The sequence below is a fragment of the Gopherus evgoodei genome, chromosome 3 (assembly GCF_007399415.2).
Source record: "Gopherus evgoodei ecotype Sinaloan lineage chromosome 3, rGopEvg1_v1.p, whole genome shotgun sequence".
Lineage (NCBI taxonomy): Eukaryota > Metazoa > Chordata > Testudines > Testudinidae > Gopherus > Gopherus evgoodei.
Window position 1 is genome coordinate 49828435 of NC_044324.1, and position 18049 is coordinate 49846483.

Genomic DNA, 18049 nt, shown 5'->3' on the forward strand with positions numbered 1-18049 from the left:
AAGATCCCGTCTAACTGGGGCAGCTTCATGACTGATTCTAACTCTGAGGCATGCACTTTCTTAAACTAACATTTCTAAACTCTACTAAGCTACTTTATTACCACTTTCTTTGATGTGAAACTGGTTTGTGGACTGTGTGAAAATGATAGAAATATGACATGCACAAGGCTCTTTTTGAATTGTGAGACTGTCAAAAATTGCAGCTGAGTTACAGACAAGCCATGGAAAATTGTGGAAAAGTAATAATGGACCTTGTTGTTTTCAGTAATAAAGCCCATTATTACTTTTTTGCTCCTTTTCTGCTGTTGGCCACCCGAGGCTAAGAGTGGAGGCTCCTGCTGTTGGCTGCTTAGGGCTGCTGATGTCAGCCCCACACGACTCCCATAGCTCCTGTTGTCAAAATTCAGTGTAAGCTTAATATTGCAGAATACGCAATTTCTGCAATATCGCAAGTTAAGTAGGGCCTTATACATGCAAGAAATAAAAGCTCACTTTGATATTACTAGCTATACTTTTTTAATACAAAAAAAATCCTGCCTATTTCTTGTATTTGGAAGGAGAGAAGATGCAGTATAGTCCTTAAAATGGAAGATCCAACTATCTGAAATGTGCATAAATTTGTTTTTGGATATAGAACAGCTAAGATTATTTACCTAGCCACTTCTGTACTCTTCTCAGCTGTCCATATCAAAGTGCTGAGCTACATGTCATCTGAACTGTGGTCACTTAAAATGGCTTTGGAATTTCTTGGCTGTCTTCTTAGCACTTCTCCGAGGCTTATGTAGTGAACTTTTACTTATGATGCAAGTGTGACATTTATTCCTATGAATATACTGGATGTTTCTTGTCCCCAGATGGAAAAATTCTTGAGATGCCAAAAACAGAGCATCACCTAATTTTAAAATTGTAACTGGAAACTTTCATCTGCCCATTTATCTCAGAGGACTCTCAACCTGTACAGTAACCCAGATCACCTTCATAGGTCTGTCTCAGATTTTTAAGACATGCTTTGGTCAATTTACCATGTCTTCTGGATTCTCATGACACAACCCTTTTCATATACTATTGATTTCTGGCTGTTTGGAGGAGTCTTATGCTATGGGACCTGAGTTCAAGTTCTGTCTTGAGTAGTAAAGACAAATGGTATTGATGGTGGCATTGTAATTCTAACTTGTGCACTTCCCCAAATCCCATTTCACAAGTCTCAGAAACATAGTCATTGCCATACTGCATCAGGCCACTGGTCCCTCTAGTCCAGTATTCTGTCTCTAACAGTGGCCAATATCAGATGTTTCAGAAGAAGGTGCAATAAACCATTTAGGGGACAGCTATGGAATAGCCTACCCATAGGCAGGGCCAGGTCTACAGTTTTCGCCATCCCAAGCAGCGCACCGAATTGCAGCCGCGGACAGCGGGAGAAGTCCGTGTGCCCTTAGGGTGGCAGGCGCATTTCCATGGCGACGGCAATTCCGTGGCAGCTTCTATGTTTAGCTGAAGCCGCCGCGGACAAATTGCCGCCCCAAGCACCAGCTTGGAATGCTGGTGCCTGGAGCCAGCCCTGCCCATAGGGGAAATTTCGTCTTAACCCCAACCAATTAGCAACTGGAGTATGCCTTGGAGCATACAGGTTTATATCCCTTCTATTTCTGTAAGTGTGAATGTTCTCACTATCAGTACAAATGTTCTATTCTTGTGTTAATCAGATTTAGCTTCAGTGATATCACATAGCTATGTGTTCCCATGGTCTTTATGAAGTATTTTCATTTCACTCTTTAAAACTTCTTTTTGATTTCATTGAATGTCCCCTTGTTCTTGCAATAGGAGAAATAGGATCATTTCCCTATACTAGTCATTATTTTTGTCTTTATTATGCCCCCTAGATGGAGCTCCATGGTTAAGACAGAAGGCCAGTCTTTTCAATATTTCTTCATATGGGAGCCTTTCCTGGCCTCTGATTCTTTTTTTTTCCTGGCTCTGAACAGGCTCTGTTTCTGCTCTATTCATTTGAGCTAGGATGAACGCAGTATTCCAGCTGCAGATGTACCACTGATTTATATAATGGCAGAATATATTTTCTGTATTATTTCTATCCCATTGCTTATACATTCTTTTTTACTGCTGTTGCACCTTTACTTTTATTGATCTGTGGTTTTTGTTGTTGTCTACAATAACATTTAGATCTCTCCTCTCACTGTTTACAGTTAATTTAGACACAGCAATGTTTGTGACTAGGACAAAAGATTTCTTCCAGCATGGATCACCTTGCTTTTGTCAAGACTGTATGACTGAATTGGAGCGCCTGAGGTTGTGGCTTTGGTGCAGGTGAGAGCAGTGTCTCTGTACCCTGTAATCCCGCACCTCATCAGGGGAGTGGTTGGAGCATGAACTGCAGTACATTACCTCCTTAGGAGAAACAGGGAGCAAGGAAGGAAGTGTGGATATGTCAACACTCTGGAGACTATACTGGCATAGCTATGTTGGCATGGCCCCATAGTGTAGATGCAGCCTATGCTGATAGAAGGGGTTCTGCTGTCGCTGTAGGAACACTACCTCCCCGAATGAAGTTAGCTACATTGATGAAACCCTGGGCCATCACCTTAGCTGAGTGGGCATCTTGTTGGCATAACTATGTTGGGCAGGTGTGTGGCTTTTTCATACCCCTGGCTGATGCAGCTATTGCACTACATAGCTTTTCGCTGTAGACTAGGCTTCAGATTTCCCAGGCTCCTTGTGGGGTGGTGTAGCTAGACACTGCCTCATACGCATGGTGTAGAAGTCAGGCTTTATCTAGCTTTTTGTTAGGTCCCTTGTTCCTTCATGACTCGCTACAGTCCTTGTTTAAGGAAGGTCTAGAACTGCAATAGCAGAGCGCTTGAGAGAGCATCAGCAGATTTGTGTGGTGATGTGAGGAAGACTGCATATGGCTGTGTAAGGCCTACTCTAACCAGAGCTCTCAGTTTCCAGCTTCTACAAGCATTGCTTTTAAAAAATAAAACAGAACCCCCCAAAATTATGTAAGTGTCTTACCTGTACAAATGTCACTGCACAGCAGGTGAGGTACTAGTACAGATACATTTTGGTACAACGGACTAAGTGCTTTATGCTCTTCCAAATTTGATACTGAGATGGAGGAATGCCATCCCTTGTGCTGTAGCCAGGTACTATGAGAAGAACAATCCATGTGTAAGGATATGGGATGTGACTGCAGGGCCAAAAGTTCATGTTGAAAGGCAGGTTCTGAACTGCAGAGCAGCAGGTGCCAGGCTGTTGCTCAGAGAAGGCTCTAACTTTTATGGGACAGAATGCTTGAATAATAATAATGTCTAACTGTTAAATATCCCACTGCTTGAATACTAGAATGGCACAGGCACAGAACTACAGGTAAGTTCCCATCCTAGCACATATAAGCTAAGAACTATGGAGTGAGCTAAAAGACAAAGTGACTAACCGAGGACCATGTTGTGGCTACTCCTGCAGTGGAAGAAGAACCATGAAACTTCATGAGTTCAATTTGGTAGAGTTTCTGACAAAAATCTTCCTTCATGAGGGAGACCGTTAGTGGAGGAGGCTATAGAGGGGACTGCGGCTATGACCTGCAAACACCATAGGGGCTGTTATGCACTCCAGCCACACCCCTTCTCGCACCCTCCCCCAGCAGAGCATGGACATGCCTCCTAAACTGGGAGCATGGATAAAGCTGTTGTACTAGCAGCACAGCAAAACTGAAACACAGTGCACTCCAGCTATGGCCCCTCCAACCCTCAGCCGCCCCTGCTATGCCACGTATCCTGGGAAGCAGGTGTCAAAATCTTACGCTGGGTCTGTGCTGACTGGAGGATCATCTGTTTCCCCAGCTCCATACTAGAGAAAGACCTGATTAAAATAAAGCGTATGCGTGTGTGTGTGTGTGTGGGGGGAGGACAGGGGCTAGAGTTGGAAAATTTTTGTGGGCCCTCCCATTCCCATTGTCCACATTTTGAAAGTTAGCAAAACTTTGACCATCTCTACCAGAGGGTATCCTCTGGGGACCATCTACAGCCTTTTATGCCAGGGCAATGGAAAAGAGCCTCAGCATAGGAGAGACTCAGGACTACTGAATTCATACTGAAAGTGAGTGTCTTTAGCCAAATGCATGGTTACTACAGTCTCCATTCTGTTTTTGACATGGGTTGAAATGAATGCCAATTGAGGCAAAAATGTTATTTCACTCTTCACTCCTGCGGTGCAATCTATGATAGCCAGACGGATTGCATTTTAAATGTACATTTTAAATGCCAGTGTAAAGGTCCCAGTGCAAATAGTAACACTGAAGAACATGATAAAGATTCAGAGCAGTTTTACTTTCACACAAACTATCATTATCTTGGGCCAGACCTAATTCTGCACTCCCATCTCATGCTATTAAAGGTAAATTGTACCCATTTCATCTGACCTTTGCATAGTCTAGGAAACACATTCTTGACCAGAATATTAGGATAACCCATGAAAAAACCATTTCCCAGCCTCTGTAGACACCAAGAATCCACCTTAATTTTTACACAAGATCCCATATACCTTGGACTATCACTTAGGAAATTTAGTTTTGTTCAGATGTCCAACCAGAATAGATGCATTCAATAAAGCTGATAGTTTGCTCACTGATATTAAATCTTAGGGCCATATTCAAAGGTGAATCATCAGGAGCTGATGTAACTTGCACTTTTTTCTAGCCTCCCTCAAAGTACAATTTAAACCAACATGATGTGTAACTTACACCCCCTGACCATCTTACACATCACCTTGATTGTGATCCTGAATCTAAAGACATCTGAAGGTCTATTTGCACTGCATTCGGCTGTGTGATTACAGCTTGAATAAGCATACCTGCATTAGCTTTAATCTAGCTAGCTCGGCTGAAAATAGCAGTGAAGATGCGGCGTAGGCTCAGGAATGCGTGTATGTATTGACATTCAATATCATGGGCAGGCATGTACAGTCCATGCTGAAGTCCATGCCACTGTGTCTTCACTGCTAAAGTTTTAGCCATGCTAGCTAGATTAAAGGTAGCACGGTTATGCCTACCTGAGTTGCAATCGCACCTTCACTTGCAATATAGACGTATCCTAAACTGGTGTAACTCATATAAGGCAGAGCTAGATTAGAGAGACATAGCAGGAAATGGTCAATTGTCAAATTTCAAAGTAGTAGTCTCTAGCAAATGTGTATCTTCAAGTTACAAATTGCACAAAAGCCAGATTGTGTCACAAACTACTCGTATTTATATTAATATAAATGTCTTTTACATGTTTACATAAAACTGAAGAAACCTGTATGTACATAGAAGATCAAATACCTTCCCTCCAGGGAGGATATGTCTACACTTTGAACTGGAGGTGTAAATTCTGGCTCGAGGAGACTTACCCACTGTAGCTCTGACTGAGCGATTATGCTAAAAATAGAGTGTAGCTGTGGCAGGGTGAGCAGTAGGTGGGGCTAGTCGCCTGAGGTATATCCCTACTGTCTTGAACAGGATCGTACTCAGGGAGGCTAGCACCTTCCACGGCTTGTGCATCTATGGCTACACTGTAATTGTGTTCTAGCTCAATCACAGCTCGCACGGGTATGTTTCCTTGAGCTGGGAGTTGCACCCCCAACTCAAAGTATAGATTTACTCTAATCGAATGGGTTTCAGAGTGGTAGCAGTGTTAGTCTGTATCCACAAAAACAACGAGGAGTCTTTGTGACACATTAGAGACTAACAAATTTATTTGGGCATAAGCTTTTGTGGGCTACAGCCCACTTCATCGGATGCTAATGGAAATTTGTCAGCTTGAAATCTAGTCAGTTTCAAAAATAGAATGATTAGTAGAGCTATGTGAATAGCCAGTTTTTTGGATTAGTGGCTGAACTGCTGAAAAGGAAAAAACAAAACAAAGAACAGTTTAGATCTATCTACAATAAGCCCTGTCCAACTTTTCAGGCATAATGAAAAAGTTGAAAATTTTTGTTGGGGTCAAGCAAAACATTTTCTTTGACCCTAAATGTTTATTTTTCAAGGTTGTTTACCTTTATAAAGTGTATTTTAAAATAAAATTAAGTGAAATTCCAAAATAAATCATCTTTTAAAAAAACAAAAAGTTGAAGTGATTTGTGTCAGAAATCCTAAATGAACCATTTTGACGTTTCTTAATTTTTTTGTGTTTGACTGATGCAATTTGCCAAAATTGACTTGAATTTGTGAGTTGTTTTGGTAGAACCGATGGAAAAAATGATTTGCACATTTTTTTTTGCCCAGCTCTAATTATTAGTAGTAAAAATACTTCACCCACCTAAATCCCCTACCAATACTACTGATTTTAAATCACATTATGCTACTTTTAAAAATGTTTTTTTCTGTCCTTATGTTGTGTGAAAGACTTTCACAAACAGGAGAAACTGACTATGGGCCAAATTCTTATCACTTATGCCAGGATAAGCCTATTGACTTCAATGGGGTTTCACATGTGTAACTGATCGCAGAATTTGAGACAGCATGTTTATATATTTGTTTGAAAAAATAATCAAACATCTCACTGTGCTTTCTTATTTCATGGAAACAATCCTGCATTTCTTGCATTCTGATCTGAGTCAAACAAAGATTTGAGTGGAAAAAGAAGGCAGGATGGGGCCTTATGTCAGTTTAAACAAGACATTTCTACAGTTTCCTGACTACTTGCATGCCATCTAGTGGTAACTAAATAAATCATGGTTCTGAATTCTGTGTAATTTTGATAACTAGCAATGTTTGTTTACTGGTTACCAGTAATCAAATACATCACGCTAATGCAGCAGTTCTCAAACTGTGGGTTGGGACCCCAAAGTGGGTTGGGACCCCAGGGCTGATTTAGACTTGCTGGAGCCTGAGGTCAAAGCCCAAGCCCTACTGCCTAGGGCTGAAGCTTGAGGGCTTCAGCCCTTGGTGGTGGGGCTCAGGTTACAGGCTTCAAATTTGCCCCCACCCCACTCAGAGCAGTGGATCTTGGGTTTTGCCCCCCTCCACCAGGGGCAGCGGGACTTGGTGGGTTCAGGCTTCAGTCCCCCCCCTCCTGGGGTTGTGTAGTAATTTTTGTTGTCAGAAGGGGATCACGGTGCAATTAAGTTTGAGAACCTCTGCGCTAATGGGTACGAAAGCAAATGCTGAGTAAAGATGACCTGTCCACTATTTTTAAAGCGGTATTCAGTTAAAAGCTATCCTTTTGATATATTATCATTTGATTCATCAGTTAATAATGAAAGCAAAGAAATCTAAGATTAAAGCTCTCAGTTCATTCTTTGCTTTCTTCATTGTACCAAGGCATTGTGGCGGTGGGTTGTGAAAAGAGTATGAATCCTATATCCCATGTATGTTTCAATACGTAGGCATTATTGAGTGGGCTAAGAAGAGTGGAAAACTTACTGCATGTTTTCCTTGCATTTGACATTTTGCATTACACTATTAATGTTATTTTACACTGATAATTTTATATTTTCCTTCTGTTTGTTTTATAAAGCCTAAGTACAGAAATATCATATTAACAAGCTCAGAATTCATATCCAAAGTCTCATGAGATTAGCTACCATAGCAAAGGATCAGTTAAACTTTAGATAGATTTGTGAACAATTATTGGTTTATTCTTTGAGCGTGTATTAAAAAAACATCTATTGTTAGTTAAAATTTCTTAATTTGTTTTCCCAGCATACAATATTTCATAATAACCCTACAGTGCTGTCATATTTTGGGCACTATCCTGGGCTTTTGTGGTAACACAAGCCAGTCTCAGGGTTTGTTATTGTGTCTTTGATAATTAATTGTGAAATATACTCCTGTATTTTGCCACTTTGTTTTGTAAAATGCATGGCTGGAGATCTGTCTTTAGGGGGAGCTATGAGCCCTGTACATTTGTATTGATGTAATTCCATTGCTCGACCCCATCATCTATCTGGTCTTGTTTACTCTCACCAAAAGCTAAATTTCTGAAAGTAAGCAGGATGGGTTCCACTTTGTGGCATGTCACAGTCCAAAGTATATGACAAGGCTCAAAAGTAAGTGTGCGATATGCCTCCCACTTTAGCAACACCCATGCTGTATGCCACAAAGTCTGCAATCCTCCTGGGAATTTTGCATCAAACTTTTTCCAGTTTTATCTGTTCTTTCATGCTTGGTGTCCATAATCTTGTGGACATATTTTTATCCATTTCATTTGAGAGTTTCCAGAATGATACCAAATTATTCTTCTGAGATGAAAGTGAATGCAGGCATGTGCAGTGTTGCTTCTTAAAAGTCATGGTCTCTAATAAATGGATAGAACTTGCCTTAAATTGCATGAAGTCCTCAGATCATGAACATATACATGTGCCATGTATGTTTACATAACATTTATTTTTACACAACCAAAATACAAAGAACTATTCTCTTTTCCTGTACTTTACATCAGTGTAACTCCAGTGGAGTTATATCTGTTTGACCTTGGTGTAAAAAGAATCAGGCCTATTGTCCTTGGATGTGGAAGTTTGTACTGGAATCTTAACAAGAACAGATATGAAAACATATGTTGCCAGTTCCACATCAAAGAAGGCTGCGGAGAGTGAGTTATTCCACCATTAAACCCTGTGCTGCTGCACTAATAATCCTTTAAAAACATAAAAAGTTGGTTGTTACTTAATCAACTTCTTTTCTTAAATACAAAAATATCAGGTCAAACCCATTTGTCTACAGCAATATTAGGCCAGATTCCCTAGACAGCTCTGTTACCTGTGTGCTGCCTGAGTGGTGGAAAGGGAAAAGAAACTGCTTGCAATTCCCTGCTAGGGATAACTCTGGCTACGTCCAGACTACCCGCTGTATCGGTGGGTTAAAATCGATTGCTCGGGGATCGATATATCGCGTCTCATCTAGATGCGATATATTGATCCCCGAGCGCACTTATATCGATTCCGGAACTCCATCAACCCCAATAGCGTTGCGGAATCGACAGGGAGAGCCGCGAACATCGATCCCGCACGGTGAGGATGGGTGAGTAATCCGATCTTAGATATTCGACTTCAGCTATGTTATTCACGTAGCTGAAGTTGCGTATCTAAGATCGATTTCCCCCCGTAGTGTGGACCAGCCCTCTGTAGAAGGGGAATCCCAGCAGGGATAGTGTTGATGTAATTGTTTGCTACGCTTCTCTTCCCTCAATACATGGCACAGGAGGCTTGGAGGATGGGGGGGCAGTGGGGGAGGATGTGAAGGATATGTGTGAGAGAAGTGGGGAGAAAGAATGGTCAGTGAAGAGTGTGATGTACTCTAGCTATCTGGAGAACATTGCTAGCTTGCTTATGATTCTACAGCTGTGACAGGGCTGGGACTGAGGCAGACAATTAGGGAGTCATTACCACCTGGTTGCCCTCCCGCCCCAAGTGAGTTTAGAAAATAATCTGGTCCTCTGTTTTTGAGTGGAACCTTTTGATTTGTAGTGTAAACAATTATGATCTTTACTTATGAATGTTGTTTATATTAACAGTACTTTATTTTCCTCTTTCCCCCACAGAGCTAATTTTGATGATACTGCTACCTATTCAGCAGTTGCAACAAATGTCCATGGGCAGGTGTCAACCAATGCTGCTGTGGTTGTGAGGAGTAAGTCCTATATAGTAATTAAACCTGGAATAAATATAATAAAAAAAGCAGTCCTCATCCTCAAAGGAAACCTGCATAGCACCCTCAAAAGATGAGCCTGGTGACAAACATTCTTAACTCTGCTAGAAACTAAAACTCATGGACTTAATAGAGACACTGGTTATATGGCTTGCCACAACAGTTTGTAACACACACTACTGTCTGCCAACCCTTGACCGTCCACATCATTTTAAGTGGCCTCCTACAGTATGTGTGAACCCTTATGACCAATAATCTGTTCCACCTTGTATTGAGTTCAGACATTCTGGTTATTTTCTCCAGAACTGAAGAAAAGTGCTGTCTGAATCTTGAAAGCTTGAGCCTTCCACCAACAGAAGTTGGTCCAATAAAAGATAATACCTAACCTACCTTGTCTCTCTCATATCCTGGTACCAACATGGCTACAACACTGCTACAAATAAGAAATAAATATCACACTCGCTTGGGTTGGATCTTAACTGTCCTTGTTTTACAGGGTTCAGAGGGGATGATGAGCCATACCCTAGTGGGATATTACCCATCAATTGTAAGTATGCTTTCCTATTTGTGAGAAAATGTAGACACATTATTCCATCTTATCATTGTCAGGAGCTTGAGGAATATTTTTTCAGCTCAAAATAATAAATATTTCCCTGGCTTTGCTTTCTAAATGTTAAGATGTCACAATGGAAGATGTCCATATGCTTTTAACTTCCCAGCTACGAGTATTGACCAGCAGTATGTATCAGCTCTGGATTCCATCTACTGTTCTTTTCTGGACAATAATCCTCAAGTACCTAGTGCTCAATATCAGAGGGGTAGCCGTGTTAGTCTGGATCTGTAAAAGCAGCAAAGAATCCTGTGGCACTTTATAGACTAACAGACGTTTTGGAGCATGAGCTTTCGTGGGTGAATACTCGCTTCTTCAGATGCATGCATCTGAAGAAGTGGGTATTCACCCACGAAAGCTCATGCTCCAAAACGTCTGTTAGTCTATAAGGTGCCACAGGATTCTTTGCTGCTTTTAGTGCTCAATACTCTCCTGATTTCTCTGTGTGCAGTGCCCCTGCCATCAGAAGTTTGCTTCACCCATATTGATGTTCAGTTTTTGGAGAAGTTTGGTGTCACCTTTGGGATGGAAGGCGAAACAGTTACCCTCAAATGTGCTCTGCTGATCACTCCAGATCTGACTAGGCTTCGACCTCGTGCTGAATGGTACAGAGATGGTAAGTAGATTTGCACTGAGATAATGTACATGCCTCCATGTAACTGAGTTTTAATTGTTCAGGTGCAGATTCCTTCCCTCAAGTCTGTGTGCAGGCTTAGAATTCACCTTCCTAAGAGAAAAAAGCTTGATTGTAACACAGTTCCCAATACATCTTTTTTACCTGCTGTAACTGTCTCAGATGAGAGATATTTTCCTTCAGAGTCTAACTCTGCTGGAGTGTTGTCCAAAATGACCCTGTTTGAAGAGTAAGAAGCAGTAGGTGCCAAAATAACTAGGTAAGGGACACAGAGAGTTATGGAGATGCTAACCAGGCAATTTGAAGAAGCCTGAACTTGGGGTATGACTACACTCCAGGATTATTCCGATTTTACATAAACCGGTTTTGTAAAACAGATTGTATGAAGTTGAGTGCACGTGGCCACACAAAGCACAATAATTTGGTGGTGTGCGTCCATGTACCGAGGCTAGTGTCGATTTCTGGAGCGTTGCACTGTGGGTAGCTATCCTGTAGCTATCCCATAGTTCCCGCAGTCTTCCCCACCCATTCGAATTCTTGGTTGAGATCCCAATGCATGATGGTGCAAAAACAGTGTCGCGGGTGATTCTGGGTAAATGTCATCACTCATTCCTTCCTCCGTGAAAGCAGCGGCAAACAATCATTTCATGCCCTTTTCCCCTGGATTGCCCTGTAAGATGCCATAGCATGGCAACCATGGAGCCCATTTTGCCTTTTGTCAGTGTCACCATATGTGTACTGGATGCCGCTGACAGAGGCGGTACTGCAGCGCTACACAGCAGCATTCATTTGGCCTTTGCAAGGTGGCAGAGATGGTTACCAGTCGTTCTGTACCTTCTGCTGTGCCATTGTAAATTGGCAATGAGATGACAGTTATTAGTTGTTCTGTACCATCTGCTGCTGTCATGGGTGCTCCTGGCTGACCTTCGCTGAGGTCAGCTGGGGGTGCAAAGACAAAAATGTTGTATCTAAAAATAGAGTCAGTCCTGTCTAGAATATGAGGCAAGTGTACTAGAGAACCAGTGTACCAGAGAACCAGAAAGCACAGCTGCTCCGTGTTAGTTCCCACAGAAATGATGAGCTGCATGCCATTCTAGGGGGTGCCCCTGCAACAACCCCACCCGTTGCTTCCCTCCTCCCCCAACCCTTCTGGGCTACCGTTGCAGGGTCCCCTCATTTGTGTGATGAAGTAATAAAGAATGCAGGAATAAGAAACACTGACTTTTTAGTGAGATAAAATGAAGGGGAGGCAGCCTCCAGCTGCTATGATAGTCCAAGCAGGACATTAAACGGTGGGGGGGAGAGGAGCCCAGCATCCCGCTGCTATGATAGTCCCAGCAGTACAGAATCTTTTCTTTAAACATGAAAGTTGGGGGGGCTGATGGAGTTCAACCCCCAGTTGCTATGATGAGGACGGTTACCAGCCGTTCTGTACCATCTGCCGGGAATAACCGGGAGTCATTCCTATTTTTACCCAGGTGCCCCCAGCTGACCTCACCTGAGGCCAGCCAGGAGCACTCACGGGATGATGACAAGGACGGCTACCAGTCCTACTGCACTGTACTGTCTGCCACCGGGGAAGGGAGGGAGGGGAGAGGATGCTGTTGTTCAGTGCCACAGCACCGCGTCTACTAGCAGCATGCAGTAGACATACGGTGACATTGAAAAAAGTCAAGAAACGATTTTTCCCTTTTCTTTCACGGTGGGGGAGGGGGATTAAATTGAAGAGATATACCCTGAACCACTCCGGACAATATGTTTGACCCTACAGGCATTGGGAGCTCAGCCAAGAATGCAAATGCTTTTCAGAGACTACGGGGACTGTGGGATAGCTGGAGTCCTCAGTCCCCCTCCCTTCCTCCATGAGTGTCCATTTGATTCTTTGGCTTTCTGTTATGCTTGTCACACAGCACTGTGCTGTGGACTGTGTATCATAGCCTGGAGATTTTTTTCAAATGCTTTGGTATTTCATCTTCTGGAACGGAGCTCTGATAGAACAGATTTGTCTCCCCATACAGCGATCAGATCCAGTATCTCCCGTACAGTCCATGCTGGAGCTCATTTTGGATTTGGGACTGCATGGCCACCCGTGCTGATCAGAGCTCCACGCTGGGCAAACAGGAAATGCAATTCAAAAGTTCGCAGGGCTTTTCCTGTCTACCTGGCCAGTGCATCCAAGTTCAGATCGCTTTCCACAGCGGTCACAGTGGTGCACTGTGGGGTACCGCCCAGAGGCCAATACCGTCGATTTGCGGCCACACTAATCCTAATCCGATATGGTAATACTGATTTCAGCGCTACTCCTCTCGTTGGGGAGGAGTACAGAAACCGGTTTAAAGAGCCCTTTATATCGCTATAAAGGGCCTCGTTGTGTGGATGGGTGCAGTGTTAAATCGGTTTAATGCTGCTAAAATTGGTATAAATGCGTAGTGTAGACCAGGCCTTAGTGTCAATTGTTGAGAGACAGATTCAACTGCTGAGGATTTGCATAGGTACAGTAGAACCTCAGAATCAGAAACACCTCGGGAATGGAGGTTCTTCATAACACTGAAGAAAATGTTATGGTTGTTCTTTCAAAAGTTTACCACTAAACATTGACTTTAGCTTTCAAACTTTACTATGCAGAAGAAGAATGCTGCTTTTTACCATCTTAATTTAAATGAAACAAGCACAAAACAGTTTCCTTACCTTGTCAAATCTTTTTTAAACTTTCCCTTTATTTTTTTAGTAGTTTGTATTTAGTACATTAGTGTACTGTACAGTATTTGCTTTTTTCTTTTTGTCTCCGCTGCCTGATTGCGTACTTCTGGTTCCAAATGAGGTGTGTGGTTGACCAGTCAGTTTGTAACTCTGGTATTCGTAACTGAGGTTCTACTGTACCTGTAGGCAGTGCCAACCACACATCATCCTACAGAAAGAGGCATCTATCATGTTAATTGTTTCAGAAGTGTGGAGATTTACCAAGGCCCTAATAAGCCCCCCTCTTCCAGAATATCATTGGTTTCTTGATGATTGTTGGGTGGCTGTCATAGTTAATTTGACTCCTTCGTGCTAAACTCTTGACACACAGGTGGACGCAGAAAACAGCCTCTCATCCATCCAAACAAATGTTAAAATATTTACTTATGAAATAATAATTCCATTTCTCCTACAAGCTAGGAAGGAAGAGACACAGAATGATTTTGTTGTTATTTCTATTTTTAAAAACTTGGGAGGTGATCACATACTATAGTGATGGAGTCATGTAAGTACATAGATAGAAGAAACCTGGTTATTGGACAAGGACATCTGTGGAGCAACAGCCCTATGTGCTCAGAGAAACATAACCACAAAGGCATTCAAATGTTTTGTAGCCACTTCAGTAGCCAAGACTTCCCATTGTGCAGTCCAGGCTGAAATTCTTTGGGTGGCTGTGTGTTAGAAACCTGCACGAACACTCTTTAATATTTACCTATTAGTGTAATTTTTGTGATTTTTTGGGATGAGGAGGAAGGGGAGGATATTTATTTTTAATATATCATTCATAAAACATAAAAGTAACTAATACAAATATGTTAATTGGCTGTTAGGAGAGATCACTAGAGATTTCTCTCACCAGCATACCCAGATATTCTCGGGCAAGACTCTGAAGAGGATAGCCTGATCTAGTGAGATGTAGTGAGAATATGGATCAGTTGTCACGATCACTTGGGGCAGCCTCTCTCAGAAATGCCCACATTTTGGAGGAAGGATTCCCACTCAACCGTTGCTGGAATTCTGCCCCTGCCAGTCTGATGGAAATACTCACCATCACCAAAGTGTATGTGTGAAAGTGACAAACAACAACGGGGCAAACTAGATAGGAAAAATACAAGATTAGTTGTTTACATAAAGCAGGAGTGGGTTTTGGCTGGAGATGCCTGATCCTTTGGGGGCAAGGACTGCCTTTTTTTGGGGGTTTGTCAGTGTTTAGCACATGGGGTCCTGTTCCAAGACTGAAGCTCCTAAGTGCTACCACAATACAAATAATAAACAATAACTACAGTTTATTCATTGTGGGCCAAACCCTGATGCCTATATTCGGGGTGCTGAACCTGCTCCCACCAAAGCCTTTTTGTTACTGTCAGAACTGGGAGCTCATTTCAGCCATCAGTTTGTACATTGTTGTTAGTGAGGCAAAACTCTGACTGGGCCCAATCCAGAAAGGTGCTGAGCACCTGAAATTGCCACTGAAGCTAATTGGAATTGCAGGTATCCAACAGATGGCCAATTGTCCTCAATTTTTAGTTCAATGGGAATTTTCCTTGGATTATGAAAACTGGAAAAGGACTTCAAGATTTGGGCCTGTAGATTTAGTCTCTAATGACACCAACATATTCTCATTAACATATGTGAAGATTTGTATGGTTGGTATAACTTCCTCAAGCACTGAGGTGAAGATTGGGGGTGAAATCCTGGCCCCACTGAAGTCAGTTGGTGTCTTGCCATTCACTTGAATGGGGCTAGGATTTCAGTCCAATATCCAAATGATTTAATGAAAAACAAAACAGTATTGTTCTGTTGAACTCTAGTGGTAAAAACTGACCTCCGATGTGCACATGCGTATCACACTGACATCATGGGGAGGCTTATGTGACAGAGATTCCCCCCAAGAACAGCAGGGAATAATGTGATGATTATGTTATTGTAGTGAACACCTGCTATATGCTTCAAATCGTGGCAGTGACACTTTTAGGCCAAGAGACCCACTGCATAAATTTTGGGGGGCAAGAAGGTTAATAATGGAACTAACATGATGACTATCTTCTAAAGTGCTCTGGTTTTAGAGGGACTCTGGCCTTGAACTCAAATCTTGGACTAACATCTATTATTTCAAACAAGTTATGTTTAATTCTGGATTGGTATTAAAATAATTTCTATTTTTCTTAAATGTTTACTGATTTTATTATGCAAATGATAGACAACTAAAGACCTTAGATGGTTCTCTGTGGTTTATTTATATTAATTATACGTAAGAGAATGTTGTGTTTATTCAAAATTAATAAATTTCAGAGCCGTTGTTGGTCACTAAACTCTAGGAGATATGTAAATCTATTGAATCAAATCCTCTGAAATGGTTTCAAGTCTCTGACTCTGTAAGTAGTACGTTTAAAATTCCTACCTTAATTGAAACCATTTAAAGATGCTAAAGAACCTGTACTGAAATTATTATTGAAGATTGTACATCTAAATCCAGTTTGGATATGATTTTGGCTGGTTGCAGATTTAAAAAAAAAATATTCTAAAGTAATAAATTATAAAGATGTAGGGTCAAAATGCAATAGAAAGGGGGAAATGTAGGAATGCCACATAAGGAGCCCATTAAAAACTCGAAAGAGGTCTCACTGAAATTACCTTGTACAAATCCTAAAAGATTCACTTAAGAATCAGACTTGGAGAAAATGCCTAGGTAATAACGTATTGCTTCAATTTATGTAAGCAAATGCCCAGATATTCATTACACGGTCCTTTACTGTCAGCTTTATCACTTGAAGATGTGGCATAATTTTCCCACCCCCTGTGCTGCTCTGTGTTCAGTATATATATTCATTGGCTAAAATAATTTGTCTGCAACCTTTTGAATATCTACTCCAAAGTGTATTTGAACAACAGGGCAATAATCAAGCATAGCGCTGTTGCTGAACTTTGAATGTAATGCTGCTGCATTGATTATAATAGAACTCAATGGATTAAAAATCAAAAGTTCTATCAGTGATTAAAAGAAAAGGAGACTGAGGGAGTTGCTTGGCCATCATAAAATATTCTGCTGATTTCATTGCTCCCATCTCACTAGTCAATCAGACTAATTTACATTAATCCTGGGGCGCCACCTCTGACCTGTGAGAAATTCAGATTTAATTGGATTCACTGTTCAGCAGGCATGCCTGGAGGGTTTCTCAGTGTATCTTTACAGCAAGGCTTCAGATTAAACTGAAAGCTGGTCTTTAAAGTTAAAGAAAGAAATTTGACTAATCTGACATTTGACCTGAATAGGTAGAAAAGTGTATTTAAAATCATAATTACACACTGCTGTCATTACTGTGTATTTTAGATTTTCAGCATTGTTTCAAAATGGGGCTTAAAATATTTTCTTGTCCGTGTATTAAAAATGATGAAGGGAAATCCATTCCCTTTGCTGTAGCAGGTACAACACAGAATAGCTAGATTGTACACTCCTCTCTCCATACTCATTGGTCAAATGAGTTTGCAGGGGCACAGCTTAGTTCTCGTAGTTATATATTTTCACAGAATACAAACACTACCATGTTGAGTAAAGCTGGCATAAACGGCAGTCACAGAAGATTAACACAGAAGTGATCTTGAATGAAGATTGCTATTGCTAATTCAGTGACAGATGCTTGATCACAATTCTCTTCCAGGTGTTCTAATAAAAGACTCTAAGTGGACGAAAATCTCCTTTGGAGAAGGCCAGGCAGCGCTGTCTTTCACACATCTGAACAAGGATGATGAAGGCTTATACACCCTGCGCATAATCACAAAAGGCGGGGTGACCGAGTACAGTGCATTCATGTTTGTCAGAGGTATGCTTTTCATTCTTTGTTGGGAGAAGACTTAGCAAATCCAATTAGGAAAAGTCATTTAATTTAGCACCATAGTATAATAAAGGAAGCCTAAAAGAAATCTGAAGCATGGCATTATATAGATGGGGAATTTATCCACTGGTCTGTGTCAGGGACAATATAGTCACACTGCACCAGGAGGAGCTCAAGGTGTGATTGTGCTCCTGAAAATATGATCCTTTCTAGAGACCCAAGGAGCCCATCCTTAATGATGGTGCAGCCTAATCTTTTCTTCACAGCTGGCCAGCTTCTCTGACTGGTGCTCTACAGCACAACAGGGCACTGTCTGCTCCTGCCTCCTAGCACCATAGGAACTTGCTCAGACTCTATGGTTGTGTACTCACACGTCACACCAGGCCATTTGTTTACATTTCCTCCAACAACATCTTTACAGTCCCATGCAGCAGTGCTATTTACAGTGTCCTCCATGCTTTTGGGACTTTCAGGATTCCAGAGGAGCAGAGGTCTCCCTTTTTGAGGTCTCTGCCTCAGTTAGGCCCTGTTCCTTTCTCTCCCTTCCTTCCTTCCTTCTAGTGCCTTTCTTATTAGGATGGGCTAATTGGCTCTTT

The 18049-nt window shown here is 41.6% G+C and overlaps 1 protein-coding gene across 1 annotated transcript in view; it reads left to right on the forward strand.

Annotated features, from left to right (window-relative positions):
* Positions 1-18049, forward strand: part of MYOM2 (myomesin 2) — a 133345-nt gene that overhangs the window by 22597 nt on the left and 92699 nt on the right. The window contains exons 7-10 of the mRNA XM_030555564.1: positions 9531-9619; positions 10134-10184; positions 10699-10863; positions 17280-17441. Of these exons, the coding sequence (XP_030411424.1) occupies positions 9531-9619; positions 10134-10184; positions 10699-10863; positions 17280-17441 (467 nt within the window). The remainder of the gene's footprint in view (positions 1-9530; positions 9620-10133; positions 10185-10698; positions 10864-17279; positions 17442-18049) is intronic.